Here is a 20,593-nt window from a genome sequence, read left to right as displayed (position 1 = left end):
GGATATGGGATACTCAACCTGTATATAGAGTATTTTCTTCAACAAGTAGATCTCTTACTAACTTTGGAGCTCATTTACATTTGGATGTAAGTAATTTTTATGACACGCCTCTCAGTAGTACACGTCCGCGCCGATAGGTGTCACTTTCACAATCTCCCTGAAATGCTTTTTCAAAAGTAGGCAAGCATGATTTGTGCATGGTTATAATATGAAGGTCACATGTGATACATCTGCAGTGCTGTTTGCACAAAAGCTTTTCCCGTTGATTCAAATAGCCCATTCATTTCAATGGGTTTCAGATATGTGCATTGCGTTAGTGAACCTCATTGTAATGACTGGAAGAAGCTTAATTTATTGAGCATGATTCCTCTCTTCTCCAAATGCATCATCCAGCACAGGACAGTCGGCTTGTTTCCGCTACCACTAGGGATTCCTGCAGTTTGGGTTCTCCTAGTGATGATGTTGGGGTGTCAGCACATTGAAGATAGGGGTTTAGCCTCCTGGACACACATGCTGGTCCATACTGTATCTTACATCACTTGAATTGTTTTATGTTAGCCATGTAGGAATGTTTTTATGCCCAATGTACAATTATTAAATGTCACCAGCTGAGGTTGTACACACTGATGCAATTGTGTGAGCATGCCCTTAGTTAGTGTATGAGCTGTTATTTGGGTAATATGTTGCCTAGCTGTTGCGTCTGTATGCAGGTAGGCTGGAGCCACACACCACAAGGTACCTGCAAATGAGTTGAGGACATACCCAATGATATTCCCAATGCTGCTGGTCTTTTTTTATATTTATTAATGTTTTGCCACATAATTCATTGGCAATTCAATACCACTCACCTGTGCATGCGCGTGAGCGAGCCATCCATGGCTAATCCATCAAATAGTTTACAAACAATGGTGGCATGCCATCACAAGGCACGTTGCAATGTTGGCAGTGTCACGAGTACTCCATGGTGCCCTCCCAGTGGCCTTTCCTAGTATGAAGGATCTTGGGGCCGCAAGTGAATTGGGCAACTACAGTAAGTGTCCATCACGGGGCTAGACAGTGCTACTGATCATCATCATTGTGAATAGGTGCACCAGCCATCCAGCACCTATGAGATCATCTTCATTGTGTATAGGTCCACCAGCCATCCAGCACCACGAGATCACCATCATTGTGTATAGGTGCACAAGCCATCCAGCAGCCACGAGATCATCATCATCATTGTGTATAGGTGCACCAGCCACAAAATCATCAACATCATTGTGTATAGGTGCACCAGCCACAAGATCATCATCATTGTGTATCTCTGCATCAGCCATCCAGCAGCCATGAGATCACCATCATTGTGTATAGGTGTACCAGCCATTCAGCAGCCACGAGATCATCATCATTGTGTATCTCTGCACCAGCCATCCAGCAGCCATGAGATCACCATCATTGTGTATAGGTGTACCAGCCATCCAGCAGCCATGAGATCACTATCATTGTGTATAGGTGCACCAGCCATCCAGCAGCCACAAGATCATCATCATTGTGTATAGGTGTACCAGCCATCCAGCAGCCATGAGATCACCATCATTGTGTATCTCTGCACCAGCCATCTAGCAGCCACAAGATCACCATCATTGTGTATAGGTGTACCAGCCATTCAGCAGCCACGAGATCATCATCATTGTGTATAGGTGCACCAGCCATCCAGCAGCCATGAGATCACCATCATTGTGTATAGGTGTACCAGCCATCCAGCAGCCATGAGATCACCATCATTGTGTATAGGTGCACCAGCCATCTAGCAGCCACAAGATCACCATCATTGTGTATAGGTGCACCAGCCATCCAGCTGCCACGAGATCATCATCATTGTGTATCTCTGCACCAGCCATCCAGCAGCCATGAGATCACCATCATTGTGTATAGGTGTACCAGCCATCCAGCAGCCATGAGATCACTATCATTGTGTATAGGTGCACCAGCCATCCAGCAGCCACAAGATCATCATCATTGTGTATAGGTGTACCAGCCATCCAGCAGCCATGAGATCACCATCATTGTGTATCTCTGCACCAGCCATCTAGCAGCCACAAGATCACCATCATTGTGTATAGGTGTACCAGCCATTCAGCAGCCACGAGATCATCATCATTGTGTATAGGTGCACCAGCCATCCAGCAGCCATGAGATCACCATCATTGTGTATAGGTGTACCAGCCATCCAGCAGCCATGAGATCACCATCATTGTGTATAGGTGCACCAGCCATCTAGCAGCCACAAGATCACCATCATTGTGTATAGGTGCACCAGCTGCCACGAGATCATCATCATTGTGTATCTCTGCACCAGCCATCCAGCAGCCATGAGATCACCATCATTGTGTATAGGTGTACCAGACATCCAGCAGCCATGAGATCACCATCATTGTGTGTAGGTGCACCAGCCATCTAGCAGCCACAAGATCACCATCATTGTGTATAGGTGCACCAGCCATCCAGCAGCCACAAGATCATCATCATTATGTATAGGTGCACCAGCCATCCAGCAGCCACGAGATCATCATCATTGTGTATAGGTGCACCAGCCATCCAGCAGCCATGAGATCACCATCATTGTGTATAGGTGCACCAGCCATCTAGCAGCCACAAGATCACCATCATTGTGTATAGGTGTACCAGCCATCCAGCAGCCACAAGATCATCATCATTGTGTATAGGTGCACCAGCCATCCAGCAGCCACAAGATCATCATCATTGTGTATAGGTGCACCAGCCATCCAGCAGCCATGAGATCACCATCATTGTGTATAGGTGCACCAGCCATCTAGCAGCCACAAGATCACCATCATTGTGTATAGGTGTACCAGCCATCCAGCAGCCACAAGATCATCATCATTGTGTATAGGTGCACCAGCCATCCAGCAGCCACAAGATCATCATCATTATGTATAGGTGCACCAGCCATCCAGCAGCCATGAGATCATCATCATTGTGTATAGGTGTACCAGCCATCCAGCAGCCATGAGATCATCATCATTGTGTATAGGTGTACCAGCCATCCAGCAGCCATGAGATCACCATCATTGTGTATAGGTGCACCAGCCATCTAGCAGCCACAAGATCACCATCATTGTGTATAGGTGCACCAGCCATCTAGCAGCCACAAGATCACCATCATTGTGTATAGGTGTACCAGCCATCCAGCAGCCACAAGATCATCATCATTGTGTATAGGTGCACCAGCCATCCAGCAGCCACAAGATCATCATCATTATGTATAGGTGCACCAGCCATCCAGCAGCCATGAGATCATCATCATTGTGTATAGGTGTACCAGCCATCCAGCAGCCATGAGATCATCATCATTGTGTATAGGTGTACCAGCCATCCAGCAGCCATGAGATCACCATCATTGTGTATAGGTGCACCAGCCATCTAGCAGCCACAAGATCACCATCATTGTGTATAGGTGCACCAGCCATCTAGCAGCCACAAGATCACCATCATTATGTACAGGTGCACCAGCCATCCAGCAGCCACGAGATCATCATCATTGTGTATAGATGCACCAGCCATCCAGCAGCCATGAGATCACCATCATTGTGTATAGGTGCACCAGCCATCCAGCAGCCACAAGATCACCATCATTATGTATAGGTGCACCAGCCATCCAGCAGCCACGAGATTATCATCATTGTGTATAGGTGCACCAGCCATCCAGCAGCCACGAGATCATCATCATTGTGTATAGGTGCACCAGCCATCCAGCAGCCACGAGATCATCATCATTGTGTATAGGTGCACCAGCCATCCAGCAGCCACGAGATCATCATCATTGTGTATAGGTGCACCAGGCATCCAGCAGCCACGAGATCATCATCATTGTGTATAGGTGCACCAGCCATCCAGCAGCCACAAGATCATCATCATTGTGTATAGGTGCACCAGCCATCCAGTAGCCACAAGATCATCATCATTGTGTATAGGTGCACCAGCCATCCAGCAGCCACAAGATCATCATCATTGTGTATAGGTGCACCAGCCATCCAGCAGCCACAAGATCATCATCATTGTGTATAGGTGCACCAGCCATCCAGCAGCCACAAGATCATCATCATTGTGTATAGGTGCACCAGCCATCCAGCAGCCACAAGATCATCATCATTATGTATAGGTGCACCAGCCATCCAGCAGCCACAAGATCATCATCATTATGTATAGGTGCACCAGGCATCCAGCAGCCACGAGATCATCATCATTGTGTATAGGTGCACCAGCCATCCAGCAGCCACAAGATCACCATCATTGTGTATAGGTGCACCAGCCATCCAGAAGCCACACGATCATCATCATTATGTATAGGTGTACCAGCCATCCAGCAGCCATGAGATCACCATCATTGTGTATAGGTGTACCAGGCATCCAGCAGCCACGAGATCATCATCATTGTGTATAGGTGCACCAGCCATCCAGCAGCAACGAGATCATCATCATTGTGTATAGGTGCACCAGCCATCCAGCAGCCTCAAGATCATCATCATGTATAGGTGCACCAGGCATCCAGCAGCCACACCATCATCATCATTATGTATAGGTGTACCAGGCATCCAGCAGCCACGAGATCATCATCATTGTGTATAGGTGCACCAGGCATCTAGAGCCACGAGAGATACTGTCAACACTGTACCTAACTTCCTTGCCCATCCATTCCCTCCACCTGTTCCTAATCTACAAGTGTGAGGAGAAGTAAGGGTAAGATGTGACAAAATTTGCATATAATGTATGAGTACACAATTGTTGTGATTATGCGCAGTATGGAAATGAATATTTATGCAAATTAAGCAGACCTACGTCTAACTCTACATGAGCCCCCCGCTGTACTGTGATATCCTAACAGTACAGTGCAGCTCTGTAGAAAAATAAAACGTGATGGTCTGTAGCAGTCCATAGTGTGTTGGTTACAGGTGTCAGTACCACAATGGGTCCACTGACAGCCATGTCTCAGTTCTCACACTGCTGATTTAAGAGAACATTGCTGACTACACCTGCTTGTACAGTATGTGGCAGCAATCCTCTCCCTTATGGCATGCCCAGGACCTACGTCATTCAGGAGTGGAGCTTGAGCTCCGGGTGCTGGAAAAGTTAGAGGGCGCGCCACTGCCTGACCCCACTGCTTCACCCGCTATACCGCAGCCCGCTGTAAAAGCAGCTGCAGAGCTGGAGGAAGAGAAGCAGATGGGGTGCACACTGACTCGGACTCGGAGACTAGGTAGGGAACAGGGCAGGCCAGAGACAACAGCAGGAGACATTGACAGCCGGCACATGCCAGAACTCTGCCGCCATTTTATGTGTCACTGTCTGCTTGTAGCTGTGCAGCAGGGTTACTTCTGCTACACCACTCTTTGCCCCGCTGATGCAGCACCTCTTTCTGCCCTGGTTGCTGCAGCATTTTTCTGCCCCAGCTGCTGCAGCACCTCTCTCTGCCCCAGCTGCTGCAGTACCTCTTTCTGCCTTGGCTGCTGCAGTACCTATATCTGCCCCGGCTGCTACGTTTCTTTACATTGATGCTGGAGCACCTCTATCTGCCCCAGCTGCTGCTGCAGCACCTCTCACTGCATTAGAAGCTGCAGATTAACATGTATAAGTGGCTCTACTGTGGCATAACCTGTATAAGTGGCACTACTGTGGTGTAATGTGTATAAGCGGCTCAACTCTGGCATAACATGTAAAAGCGGCTGTACAGTGTGGTGTAACATGTATAAGGGGCTCTACTGTGTGGTGTAATGTGTATAAGGGGCTCTACTGTGTGGTGTAATGTGAATAACGGACACTACTGTGTGGTGTAATGTGAATAACGGACACCACTGTGTGGTGTAATGTGAATAACGGACAATACTGTGTGGTGTAATCTGAATAACGGACACCACTGTGTGGTGTAATGTGAATAACGGACACCACTGTGTGGTGTAATCTGAATAACGGACACCACTGTGTGGTGTAATGTGAATAACGGACACCACTGTGTGGTGTAATGTGAATAACGGACAACACTGTGTGGTGTAATGTGAATAACGGACAATACTGTGTGGTGTAATGTGAATAACGGACACTACTGTGTGGTGTAGTGTGAATAACGGACACTACTGTGTGGTGTAGTGTGAATAACGGACACTACTGTGTGGTGTAATGTGAATAACGGACAATACTGTGTGGTGTAATCTGAATAACGGACACTACTGTGTGGTGTAATGTGAATAACGGACACCACTGTGTGGTGTAATGTGAATAACGGACAACACTGTGTGGTGTAATGTGAATAACGGACAATACTGTGTGGTGTAATGTGAATAACGGACACTACTGTGTGGTGTAGTGTGAATAACGGACACTACTGTGTGGTGTAATGTGAATAACGGACAATACTGTGTGGTGTAATCTGAATAACGGACACTACTGTGTGGTGTAATGTGAATAACGGACACTACTGTGTGGTGTAATGTGAATAACGGACACCACTGTGTGGTGTAATCTGAATAACGGACACTACTGTGTGGTGTAATGTGAATAACGGACACCACTGTGTGGTGTAATGTGAATAACGGACACTACTGTGTGGTGTAATGTGAATAACGGACACCACTGTGTGGTGTAATGTGAATAACGGACACTACTGTGTGGTGTAATGTGAATAACGGACACCACTGTGTGGTGTAATGTGAATAACGGACACTACTGTGTGGTGTAATGTGAATAACGGACACCACTGTGTGGTGTAATGTGAATAACGGACAATACTGTGTGGTGTAATGTGAATAACGGACACCACTGTGTGGTGTAATGTGAATAACGGACAATACTGTGTGGTGTAATGTGAATAACGGACACCACTGTGTGGTGTAATGTGAATAACGGACACCACTGTGTGGTGTAATGTGAATAACGGACACCACTGTGTGGTGTAATGTGAATAACGGACACCACTGTGTGGTGTAATGTGAATAACGGACACCACTGTGTGGTGTAATGTGAATAACGGACACCACTGTGGGGTGTAATGTGAATAACGGACACCACTGTGTGGTGTAATGTGAATAACGGACACCACTGTGGGGTGTAATGTGAATAACGGACACCACTGTGTGGTGTAATGTGAATAACGGACACCACTGTGGGGTGTAATGTGAATAACGGACACCACTGTGTGGTGTAATGTGAATAACGGACACTACTGTGTGGTGTAATGTGAATAACGGACACCACTGTGTGGTGTAATGTGAATAACGGACACTACTGTGTGGTGTAATGTGAATAACGGACACTACTGTGTGGTGTATGGGGAATAACGGACACTACTGTGTGGTGTAATGTAAATAATGGACAATACTGTGCTGTGTAATCTGAATTGGTACTATTCTGTGGCCATGGCCTTTCCCCATGAAGCCACGCCCCTGTATTTTTGTTGCGTGCACTGTCCCTATTTTATGCATGGGGGGCGCCCAAAGGAAAAGGAAACTGAGCTCCACAAGGTCTAGAACTAGCCCTGTCACCAATTTACGATTTTTTTATGTTTTTTTTCTTTGAAAATTTAACATGTGCCCAATTCAGTACAGGGGAGGGGCCACCAAAACATACCCTTGCTCCGGGCACCATGGCGCCTAGCTACACCTCTGATGTCATTCATAGCTTGTAACACCCCGAGGCTAATCATTGCTGATTCTAGATTTGTTTTGTAACTTATCATCAGCACATTTTCTCACATTTCTATAATAAAACAAAACTGCAGACAGTGGGTCTAATTCTCAGATCGCCGCAGAGACCCCTAAGCTTCCGCATGATTGACATGCTAGGCGAATGGACGGGGTGGAGGAGAATGATCGTCAGCGGTAAAGAGGAGATCAGGTTATGACTGAGTAGAAACGTCGTTCGCGGCAATCTCCACTTTCTCATATTGAAATAAAAATTCAGGATTTTACCACATTTCAGCCTAATGATTCACCCATATGAACATTGGCCCTCATTCCGAGTTGATCGCTCGCTAGCTGCTTTTAGCAGCATTGCACACGCTAGGCCGCCGCCCTCTGGGAGTGTATCTTAGCTGAGCAGAAGTGCGAACGAAAGGTTAGCAGAACTGCTCGTAAATCTTTTCCTGCAGTTTCTGAGTAGCTCCAGACCTACTCCTACCTTGCGATCACTTCAGTCCGTTTAGTTCCTGCTTTGACGTCACAAACACGCCCTGCGTTCGGCCAGCAACTCCCCCGTTTCTCCAGGCACGCCTGCGTTATTACCTGACACGCCTGCGTTTTTTAGCACACTCCCGGAAAACGGTCTGTTGCCGCCCAGAAACGCCCCTTTCCTGTCAATCACTCACCGATCAGCAGTGCGACTGAAAAGAGCTGCTCGGCCTTGTCTAAAACTGCATAGTTTTGCGTAAAAGTACTTTGCGCGTGCTTACTGCGGCCCGTACGCATGCGCAGAAATGCCGATTTTTGCCTGATCGCTGTATAGCGAAAATCAGCAACGAGCAAACAACTCGGAATGACCACCATTACTCCAACAAGTGTCCTCTCTCATTTGGCCCTGAAACATATGGGGTATATTGTAATGCCTGGCTTACATTTTTTTTTTTTATCCTATATCAACATTGAAGAGAAACACCAATCATTTACTGGGAGCTTGGATAATTGTGAGCCTTTCGTCGGTGATCAATAATTATCAATAAGTGTTCATTAAAAATAAAAATAAAAATCCTAATTTCGGCATAATAATAAATAGACCCTTTAGGTTAGGTGTCGGAACGGGAAGGGGGGAGGCTAAATATTTGAGAGGCGCCAGCCAATGTGCTGAGTTGCGGCGCACAGTGCGGCAGCTATTTAGAGTTATCGTGGGCAGTGTCAGGAGGGAAATAATCCCTTTTCTCTAACGTCCTAAGTGGATGCTGGGAACTCCGTAAGGACCATGGGGAATAGCGGCTCCGCAGGAGACTGGGCACATCTAAAGAAAGCTTTAGGACTATCTGGTGTGCACTGGCTCCTCCCCCTATGACCCTCCTCCAAGCCTCAGTTAGATCTCTGTGCCCGAACGAGAAGGGTGCACACTAGGGGCTCTCCTGAGCTTCTTAGTGAAAGTTTTAGTTTAGGTTTTTTATTTTCAGTGAGACCTGCTGGCAACAGGCTCACTGCATCGAGGGACTAAGGGGAGAAGAAGCGAACTCACCTGCGTGCAGAGTGGATTGGGCTTCTTAGGCTACTGGACATTAGCTCCAGAGGGACGATCACAGGCCCAGCCATGGATGGGTCCCAGAGCCGCGCCGCCGGCCCCCTTACAGAGCCAGAAGACAGAAGAGGTCCGGAAAATTGGCGGCAGAAGACATCCTGTCTTCACCAAGGTAGCGCACAGCACTGCAGCTGTGCGCCATTGCTCCTCAGCACACTTCACACTTCGGTCACTGAGGGTGCAGGGCGCTAGGGGGGGGCGCCCTGAGCAGCAATAAAAACACCTTGGCTGGCGAAAATACATCACATATAGCCCCCAGGGCTATATGGATGAATTTTAACCCCTGCCAGAATCCATAAAAAAGCAGGAGAAAAGTCCGCGAAAAAGGGGCGGAGCCTATCTCCTCAGCACACTGGCGCCATTTTCCCTCACAGCTCCGTTGGAGGGAAGCTCCCCTGGCTCTCCCCTGCAGTCACTACACTACAGAAAGGGTTAAAAAAGAGAGGGGGGCACTAATTAGGCGCAGTATTAACAATACAGCAGCTATAAGGGGAAAAACACTTATATAAGGTTATCCCTGTATATATATAGCGCTTTGGTGTGTGCTGGCAAACTCTCCCTCTGTCTCCCCAAAGGGCTAGTGGGGTCCTGTCCTCTATCAGAGCATTCCCTGTGTGTGTGCTGTATGTCGGTACGTTTGTGTCGACATGTATGAGGAGAAAAATGATGTGGAGACGGAGCAGATTGCCTGTAATAGTGATGTCACCCCCTAGGGGGTCGACACCTGAGTGGATGAACTGTTGGAAGGAATTACGTGACAGTGTCAGCTCTGTATAAAAGACAGTGGTTGACATGAGACAGCCGGCTACTCAGCTTGTGCCTGTCCAGACGTCTCATAGGCCGTCAGGAGCTCTAAAGCACCCGTTACCTCAGATGGCAGATATAGACGCCGACACGGATACTGACTCCAGTGTCGACGGTGAAGAGACAAATGTGACTTCCAGTAGGGCCACACGTTACATGATTGAGGCAATGAAAAATGTTTTACACATTTCTGATAATACGAGTACCACCAAAAAGGGGTATTATGTTCGGTGAGGAAAAACTACCTGTAGTTTTCCTGAATCTGAGAAATTAAATGAGGTGTGTGATGATGCGTGGGTTTCCCCCGATAACAACTGATAATTTCTAAAATGTTATTGGCATTATATCCTTTCCCGCCAGAGGTTAGGGTGCGTTGGGAAACACCCCCTAGGGTGGATAAAGCGCTCACACGCTTGTAAGGGCTCTACCCTCTCCTGAGATGGCCGCCCTTAAGGATCCTGCTGATAGAAAGCAGGAGGGTATCCTAAAATGTATTTACACACATACTGGTGTTATACTGCGACCAGCAATCGCCTCAGCCTGGATGTGCAGTGCTGGGTTGGCGTGGTCGGATTCCCTGACTGAAAATATTGATACCCTAGATAGGGACAGTATATTTTTGCCTATAGAGCATTTAAAAGATGCATTTCTATATATGCGTGATGCACAGCGGAATATTTGCCGACTGGCATCAAGTCTAAGTGCGTTGTCCATTTCTACCAGTAGAGGGTTATGGACACGTCAGTGGTCAGGTGATGCGTATTCCAAACGGCATTTGGAAGTATTGCCTTAATAAGGGGAGGAGTTATTTGGGGTCGGTCTTTCAGACCTGGTGGCCACGGCAACAGCTGGGAAATCCACGTTTGTACCCCAGGTCGCCTCTCAACATGAGAAGACGCCGTATTATCAGGCGCAGTCTTTTCGTGGACAAGCGGGCAAAATGTTCCTCATTTCTGCCCCGTGACAGAGGGAGAGGAAAAAGGCTGCAGAAATCAGCCAGTTCCCAGGAACAGAAATCCTCTCCCGCCTCTGCCAAGCCCTCAGTATGACGCTGGGGCTTTACAAGCAGAATCAGGCACGGTGGGGGGCCCGTCTCAATGAATTTCAGCGCGCAGTGGGCTCACTCGCAAGTAGACCCCTGGATCCCTCAGGTGATATCTCAGGGGTACAAATTAGAATTCGAGACGTCTCCCCCTCGCCGTTTTCCTAAAGTCGGCTTTACCGATGTCTCCTTCTGACAGGGAGACAGTTTTGGAAGCCATTCACAAGCTGTATTCCCAGCAGGTGATAATCAAGGTACCCCTCCTGCAACAGGGAACGGGGTATTATTCCACACTGTTGTGGTACTGAAGCCGGACGGCTCGGTGAGACCGATTCTAAATCTAAAATCTTTGAACACTTACATACAGAGGTTCAAATTCAAGATTGAGTCACTCAGAGCAGTGATTGCGAACCTGGAAGAAGGGGACTTTATGATGTCTCGGGACATCAAGGATGCTTACCTTCATGTCAAAATTTACCCTTCTCACCAAGGGTACCTCAGGTTTATGGTACAGAACTGTCACTATCAGTTCAGACGCTGCCGTATGGATGGTCCACGGCACCCCGGGTCTTTACCAAGGTAATGGCCGAAATGATGATATTCCTTCGAAGGAAGGGAATTTTAGTTATCCCTTACTTGGACGATTCCCTGATAAGGGTAAGATCCAGGGAACAGTTGGAGGTCGGTGTAGCACTATCTCAGGTAGTGTTGCGGCAGCACGATTGGATTCTCAATATTCCAAAATCGCAGCTGGTTCCGACGACTTGTCTTCTGTTCCTAGGGATGATCCTGGACACAGTCCAGAAAAAGGTGTTTCTCCCGGAGGGGAAAGCCAGGGAGTTATCCGAGCTAGTCAGGAACCTCCTAAAACCGAGCCAAGTCTCAGTGCATCAATGCACAAGGGTTCTGGGTAAAATGGTGGCTTCCTACGAAGCAATCCCATTCGGCAGATTCCACGCAAGAACTTTCCAGTGGGACCTGCTGGACAAATGGTCCGGGTCGCATCTTCAGATGCATCAGCGGATAACCCTGTCACCAAGGACAAGGGTGTCCCTCCTGTGGTGGTTGCAGAGTGCTCATCTTCTAGAGGGCCGCAGATTCGGCATTCAGGACTGGGTCCTGGTGACCACGGATGCCAGCCTGCGAGGCTGGGGAGCAGTCACACAGGGAAGGAATATCCAGGGCTTATGGTCAAGCCTGGAGACATCACTTCACATAAATATCCTGAAGCTAAGGGCCATTTACAATGCTCTAAGCTTAGCAAGACCTCTGCTTCAAGGTCAGCCGGTGTTGATCCAGTCGGACAACATCACGGCAGTCACCCACGTAAACAGACAGGGTGGCACAAGAAGCAGGAGGGCAATGGCAGAAGCTGCAAGGATTCTTCGCTGGGCGGAAAATCATGTGATAGCACTGTCAGCAGTATTCATTCCGGGAGTGGACAACTGGGAAGCAGACTTCCTCAGCACGACCTCCACCCGGGAGAGTGGGGACTTCACCCAGAAGTCTTGCACATGATTATAAACCGTTGGGAAAAACTCGACAGGTATTGCGCCAGGTCAAGGGACCCTCAGGCAATAGCTGTAGACGCTCTGGTAACACCGTGGGTGTACCAGTCAGTGTATGTGTTCCCTCCTCTGCCTCTCATACCCAAGGTACTGAGATTGATAAGATGGAGAGGAGTAAGCACTATATTCGTGGCTCCGGATTGGCCAAGAAGGACTTGGTAACCGGAACTTCAAGAGATGCTCACGGAGGATCCGTGGCCTCTACCTCTAAGAAGGGACCTGCTCCAACAAGGACCCTGTCTGTTCCAAGACTTACCGCGGCTGCGTTTGACGGCATGGCGGTTGAACGCCGGATCCTGAAGGAAAAAAGGCATTCCGGATGAAGTCATCCCTATCCTGATCAAAGCCAGGAAGGATGTAACCGCAAAACATTATCACCGCATTTGGCGAAAATATGTTGCGTGGTGCGAGGCCAGTAAGGCCCGACGGAGGAAATTCAACTGGGTCGATTCCTACATTTCCTGCAAACAGGAGTGTCTATGGGCCTGAAATTGGGGTCCATTAAGGTTCAAATTTCGGCCCTGTCAATTTTCTTCCAAAAAGAACTAGCTTCAGTCCCTGAAGTTCAGACGTTTGTAAAAGGGGTACTGCATATACAGCCTCCTTTTGTGCCTCCAGTGGCACTTTGGGATCTCATTGTCGTTTTTTGGGTTCCAAAAGTCACATTGGTTTGAACCACTTAAATCTGTGGAGTTAAAATATCTCACATGGAAAGTGGTCATGCTGTTGGCCCTGGCCTGGGCCAGGCGCGTGTCAGAATTGGCGGCTTTATCCTGTAAAAGCCCTTATCTGATTTTCCATTCGGACAGGGCGGAATTGAGGACTCGTCCTCAGTTTCTCCCTAAGGTGGTTTCAGCGTTTCACCTGAACCAACCTATTGTGGTGCCTGCGGCTACTAGGGACTTGGAGGACTCCAAGTTGCTAGACGTTGTCAGGGCCCTGAAAATATATGTTTCCAGGACGGCTGGAGTCAGAAAATCTGACTCGCTGTTTATCCTGTATGCACCCAACAAGCTGGGTGCTCCTGCTTCTAAGCAGACTATTGCTCGTTGGATTTGTAGTACAATTCAGCTTCCACATTCTGTGGCAGGCCTGCCACAGCCAAAAATCTGTAAATGCCCACTCCACAAGGAAGGTGGGCTCATCTTGGGCGGCTGCCCGAGGGGTCTCGGCTTTACAACTTTGCCGAGCAGCTACTTGGTCAGGAGCAAATACGTTTGTAAAATTCTACAAAATTGATACCCTGGCTGAGGAGGACCTGGAGTTCTCTCAATTGGTGCTGCAGAGTCATCCGCACTCTCCCGCCCGTTTGGGAGCTTTGGTATAATCCCCATGGTCCTTACGGAGTTCCCAGCATCCACTTAGGACGTTAGAGAAAATAAGAATTTACTTACCGATAATTCTATTTCTCGTAGTCCGTAGTGGATGCTGGGCGCCCATCCCAAGTGCGGATTGTCTGCAATACTGGTACATAGTTATTGTTACCAAAAAATCGGGTTATTGCTGTAGTGAGCCATCTTTTCTAGAGGCTCCTCTGTTATCATGCTGTTAACTGGGTTCAGATCACAAGTTGTACGGTGTGATTGGTGTGGCTGGTATGAGTCTTACCCGGGATTCAAAATCCTTCCTTATTGTGTACGCTCGTCCGGGCACAGTATCCTAACTGAGGCTTGGAGGAGGGTCATAGGGGGAGGAGCCAGTGCACACCAGATAGTCCTAAAGCTTTCTTTAGATGTGCCCAGTCTCCTGCGGAGCCGCTATTCCCCATGGTCCTTACGGAGTTCCCAGCATCCACTACGGACTACGAGAAATAGAATTATCGGTAAGTAAATTCTTATTTTTTAGCTGCTCCACCTCCTCCCTCTCCACAGCCCTTCGCTGCCCGCCTCCAGGGTCCTACTGCCCCCTGCACTCAGCTCCAGCCCCTACAGTGTGTGGTAAGTACTGTGGGCTGGCCCCTCCTACAGCCCTGTGCCCTTCTCACCTCCCACTTCAAATGTTCCTCCCTCTCTTCTACCTCTCTCTCCAACCTCCTGCAGAACCCCTCCCCAGATAGATAGATAGATAGATAGATAGATAGATAGAAATATAAATATATATATATATATATATATATATATATATATACTGTATATCTGTCATGTAGGTGGTGTGGCAGGTAAGTATGGCTGTCACTGAGGGGGCAACATTCGGCAATTTAGGGGCGCCAACATTAGATTGTACCCCCTCCAGAAGACGTTGTGGGGCCCCTGACCTTTAGCCCAAAAGGTTGTGTGCAGATACTGTCTAAGGCTGTAAGTGTGATCTGTATACAAGGGGCACCAGTCCATTTAGGCTAGGCCTAGGGCATAATTGCCCTTTCTATCAGAATGTTTTGGGTGACTCACGAATGTCATGGATCTCTACTAAATCCCGGGAGTGTGGGCCAACCTCCTGTATCTGTCCGGAGACTCAATGACACTATTCGAGGTAAATCATGCCTGTAATAATACAATTCCCAGACCCATACCTCCACATGGACCCCCCTCCCTCCTAACTCCCCCTGAGGAAACAACAAAAACATTGTCCAGCAAGTAGCCTAGAGAAACAAAGACACTGGGGTGTATTTACTGTACCGAGGGAGGTTTTTTTTTTTAGAAATGGAGATGTTGGCCATAGCAACCAATCAGGTAATAGCTATTATCTTCTAGCAGCAGCTAGATAAATGTTAAGCAGAATCTGATTGGTTGCTATGAGCAACATGACCAGTTCTAAAAAACTCACACCTTAGTAAATAATCCCCACTGTGCCTGTCAGATATAGCTACAAAAATCCTGACATGCATGTACCAATAATACAGATTATAGTTTTCCAATTTGCTGTTTGCTCTTGGAGTTGTGATATGGTAGGAGATTTATCGAACCTTGAAAAATGGTAGGAGCTGATTGGTTAGTACTTTATCTCTTTCCACGTTAAATCTCTCCAAGTTTTGATAAATCTCCCCCATGGTGATTTATTAATTATTCAAACTGATTTATTGGCGTAACACAACTAACGTTATTTTCAGACTCAGTCCATATCACAAGGGTTAATTTAAGTTGGGAGCCAATGCCAATTAACCTACCAGTATATTTTTGGATAGTGGGGGGAAACCAGAGTACCCGGAGGAAACCCACGCGAGTACGGGGAGAATATACAAACTCTACACAGTTTGGGCCATGGTGAGAATCGAACCCATGACCTCAGTGCTGAGAGATAGTAATGTTAACCATTACACCGTCCGTACTGCCCAAACTAAAAAGATTAAAAAGATCAACTTACAATATTTTTTTCTAAATACAGACATGGCAAGACGCAATTCTATTCTATATATAAAACATGGACATGTGTATTGCGTTCCTATTTAAATATATCTTAACATACTGTAACCAAGCCAGTGATACTGTCGTGATACTGAACATGTATGTATCACAATAAATTACACTTCAGCTACTTTTTAGTTATTTTTTATTTTCCCGAGACCCCGCCATCTGAACCTTTAAACTTTGTTTTCATACGCTCTTCCTTATCACTGACATTCAACCGGAAATCTTCTTCTGTGTTCCCCAGCTTTCTGCGGCAGCTGCCATCCAAACACAGATAATGAAAAATATTATTACTGAAGCTTCCTAAAACCCCAAATTGAGGAGATGTATTTCCAGATTTTCAATATGACACATTTCTGACACTAGACATATCGGCTGGAATGAAAATATGTTCTAATTCTGAGCGAAAGGAATGTTGTTTTGAAGGGTATAGATATGATATCACGTAGCCTCGGGCGTTTTCTTCTTCTTCTATTTTTTTTTTCGTGTTGGAATTCACTCTGTTATTCATTTTGCGTTTTTCTTTGAACTTTCTCTGTTTGAAGAGATGAATGCCAAAGTACTGTATCTTACATAATAGTTCTTCTGTTAGACCTGATTTCCATTGAATGGCATGCTATGATGTTTTATATAGAAATAGGGCTGATCAAAGGCATTTGATGTCAGTGTCGCAGTCATTAGCGAGTTTTCAAACTTGTACACTTAACATTCATCGTGTACCTGCGAATTACCATTTTTTAAAACCGGATCCTGTCGGACAACTTTTAAGGTGCCTGTTATTTTATATTTTTTTAAATGTATTTTTTTCATTTTCTTTTTTTTTTTGCGTCTGTGCATCGTTTTTTTTCTGTCGTCGTGATTTTAGAGCGAAGTCGTGATTTTGTTTTGTTGCTGGTTTTATTTGAAGCGTTTGATTTGTCGGAACGTATTTATGCTGTTGATTTATTTTAGCACGCAGGCCAATTAGAGAGCGCTATGGTGACTCGTGTCGTACATGACAGGACGCTGGTGATACAAAGAGGGGTGTCAGGAATCTGTATCCGTAGGTGAATAGATGACAGCTAGATAATAATGGGATGTAACAGGAAGGGATTTTATACAAATATAATTATGTTTGTCTGATACGGATGATTCCATCGTGTAGAACGAATGGAAATATCTAAGTTTAAATAAAGACGCCGCAGAAACGCTAACATTATTGTAATATTCATGTGAGGTGGCCTAACTGGGCGGTAGTGGCAGTCTGCGGAGAGTGTGCCAATGGAAAGCTATGGGGCAAATTCAATTTGTTGCAATGGACATGATGTGCCGTTCCGTTTTGGCAGGAATCAGTCGCAGAGTGATTGACAGGAAGAGGCCCTTTGGGGGAGGTAACAGGTAGTGTCTGCAAAAACGCAGGCATCTCGGCGTGCAACTGCGATCTTGTACGCATCAAACATGGCGCCAGCGACGCAGCTCCCGCAGCCATTCTGCGCAGCCATGGAGGCACTCTGGGAGTCGTTGTTCCTGGCATCTGCATCGTGGTTGCGACAGAGTATGTAGTTGCTGAGCATGTTGCGATGTTCACTTGCGGACGGCTGTTACACTTGCGATGCCTCGCAGTTCCGTCACTGAAAGGATCGCTGCTGTGTCGGCAATTCGACCACATTCTGAATCAGGCCCACTGTAGTGACTACCGCGTACAACATTGCATACCGGAAAATGGTATCCGGTCTTTAGGTCGACAGCATTTATGTTGATACTCATTAGGTCGACCACTATTGGTCGACATGCATTAGGTCAACATGGTCATTATGTCGACATGGTCACTGGGTCGACACGGCAAAGGTCGACAAATGAAAAGGTCGACATGAGTTTTTCACTTTTTACCCATTTTTTGATCCTTTTCATACTTTACGATCCACGTGGACTACGATTGGGAATAGTAACCTGTGCCGAAGGGGACATTGGGGGTAATTCCAATTTGATTGCAGCAGGATTTTTGTTAGCAATTGGGCAAAGCCATGTGCACTGCAGGGGAGGCAGATATAACATGTGCAGAGAGAGTTAGATTTGGGTGGGGTGTGTTCAATCTGCAATCTACTTTGCAGTGTAAAAATAAACCAGCCAGTATCTACCCTGCACAGAAATAAAATAACCCACCCAAATCTGACTCTTTCTGCACATGTTATATCTGCCTCCCCTTCAGTTCACATGGTTTTGCCCAATTGCTATCAAAAATCCTGCTGCGATCAACTTGGAATTACCCCCATGGTGCACTAATTGGTGTTCCCAGTCACTTTTATGAAGAAAACGACACCAAAAAATATAAAAACCTCCTGTCGACTATTTCCATGTCGACTTAATGACTGTTGACCTAGTTACTGTCGACCCTATGATCCACACCCCTGAAAATATCCACATTTCATTCCGTGGACACAACGCAGGAGCAGTTATGGGCTACTTGGGTTTAATATTGCTAACACCGAGTTTACCTGCACTGTGGCCAGCCGATGGCGGTACCATCTTCCCAGTGATATCTTCAGGAAGATGGCACCGCACATAGAAAGCAAAGGCTCTGGCACTGTGCCAGAGTCTGTGCTCTCTAGTGGCCAGCATCATCTTCTCAAATATCACTGGGAAGATGGCCAGGGAGGACATCAAGTAAGGTAGGAAGCGGCCCCTTCCCCCCCTGCCCCTCGTATCAAAGCGGTGCCTCCCTTGTGGAGCGCGCAGGGATGCAATTATTTTATATTTTATATTAAAGGGCATAGTCACGCCCACTTTATTTAGCCACTCCCCATCCCTTTACCGGGGCCCGGCGTGGCTCTCTACGCCCCTGGCTGCAGCTCATGTTATTGTACCCCAGGGGAACTAGCAGCCCATGTTTGTGGCTCTTGTAAGTGCTAAGCACCACTTCTCTTACCACATACTGTATGCTTCATGTACTTGTTATTATAAGCTGTCGCAGTATGAAACCTGCACAGACACTTCTTTAGTGCTGCTAGCTGTGTGTAATTCATAGCTAGTATTTGTTTTTGCACTACCTGGTACGTGATGTGTATTGTGATTATGATAGTAGGCGATTTATCATGAAATCTGCATATTAAATGTAATTGATGCTTGTCATTGCTATCTCCCAGACAGAACCGTAGTAGTTGACATTGCTCTACCTCCACTTGGTGGGCTGTACGTCATTGGAACTCTGGTGTTTCCTGCCCACTCCAGCAATGTGCTGAGCGTCACCTGCATTCTCATAGCCGGAGGGGAGCTGCGTATTGGTGAGTAACTACCCAGGTACTACGTTACACTGACACAGTGTTGCTTTCATTTTATTGCTATTATTTAGCGCGTTATGACTATGACCTGCACCGGTTATATTTATTTGACATCCGGATCCAGCAGGAACGTCAACATAGAAGACAGAAAAATGTAAGAGGTGTCTACCCAACAATAGAATACAATGAGAGGTGCTTTAACCCCTTCAGTGGCGGGTTATGGAAATTTGGTCACACCTCCCAGGGCGAGTTTTTTTTTTTTTTTACCTGCTCGTTGACAGGGGTTTCATACACGTTGCCAGGGGTTTCACGCATTGTGTCATGCTTTTTGCCGGGAGATTTATGCTCTGGGATCCATGTTTGTTGCCACGGGGAATGCTCGTTGCCTAGGGAATGCTCGTTGCCTAGGGGTAGCTAGAGATGGCCATCGACCATCGATGATTCAAAATCATCGATGGCCTATGACTGATGTTGAATACTTTTACCATCGATGGGGGAGAACCAGATGGTTTCCCGCCATCAATGGTTCAGTGCTACAAATTTATTTTTATTTTTTTCTCAAAGTGTCAGGGCACGAAGCTTAGCTCCGTCTCCTGACAAACACTAAGCCATGCCCCCTGGTTCTAATTTGTACAGTAGTGCAGAAATGACCATCGATGGGTAAAACCATTGATGGATCCATTCCAGATGGTTTTACACCATCGAGGTTATCCATCGATGGTGACCATCGATGGATAACCCACCGATGGCCATCCCACAGGTAGCATTTGCTGGCGGGCACTAGCACTAGCCCGCCAGCACTGAAATCCTCTCCCCCCCTCCTCCCTATTATTCTGCTCGGCTGGCAGAGTTTTGCTGAATGACGCAATCACTGCGTTAAGGCTTTTTTACGGTAAGGACGATACATGTTTGGAATTCCCTGCCTGAGGGAGTTGTAATGGCCGACTCAGTCAACACCTTTAAGAATGGGTTAGATAAATTCCTAATGGATAAGGATATCCAGGGTTACGGGGCATAGTCACGCACTATGGTTATTATAAAAAAGAGGGATAAAACGTAACGGCAGACATCAACTTCAGTCAAAATTTTCTACTAAATAATCGTGCATAGGAGACCACAAATAGGTTGAACTCGATGGACAATTGTCTTTTTTCAACCTTAGATACTATGTGACTATGTTACTATGTATGTTACTATGACGTCACGATGCGATCGCCTTATGACGTCACAACGCAATCACGTCATGATGCGGTCGCGTCATTTTTCATAGTCCACCGGCCGAGCGGAGTGTAAGGTGTAGGGAGGGGGAGCAATGGC

At 46.8% G+C, this 20,593-nt stretch overlaps 1 protein-coding gene across 1 annotated transcript in view; it reads left to right on the top strand.

The window, feature by feature from the left end:
- PKHD1 (PKHD1 ciliary IPT domain containing fibrocystin/polyductin) overlaps positions 1-20,593 on the top strand; it is a 985,750-nt gene that overhangs the window by 662,718 nt on the left and 302,439 nt on the right. Inside the window, exon 53 of the mRNA XM_063919219.1 lies at positions 19,142-19,279. Coding sequence (XP_063775289.1) covers positions 19,142-19,279 — 138 coding nt within the window. The remainder of the gene's footprint in view (positions 1-19,141; positions 19,280-20,593) is intronic.

This window comes from Pseudophryne corroboree, chromosome 4 (assembly GCF_028390025.1).
Source record: "Pseudophryne corroboree isolate aPseCor3 chromosome 4, aPseCor3.hap2, whole genome shotgun sequence".
Lineage (NCBI taxonomy): Eukaryota > Metazoa > Chordata > Amphibia > Anura > Myobatrachidae > Pseudophryne > Pseudophryne corroboree.
Note: the sequence above shows the minus strand (reverse complement) of the source record. Positions and strands in the feature narration are given on the sequence as shown.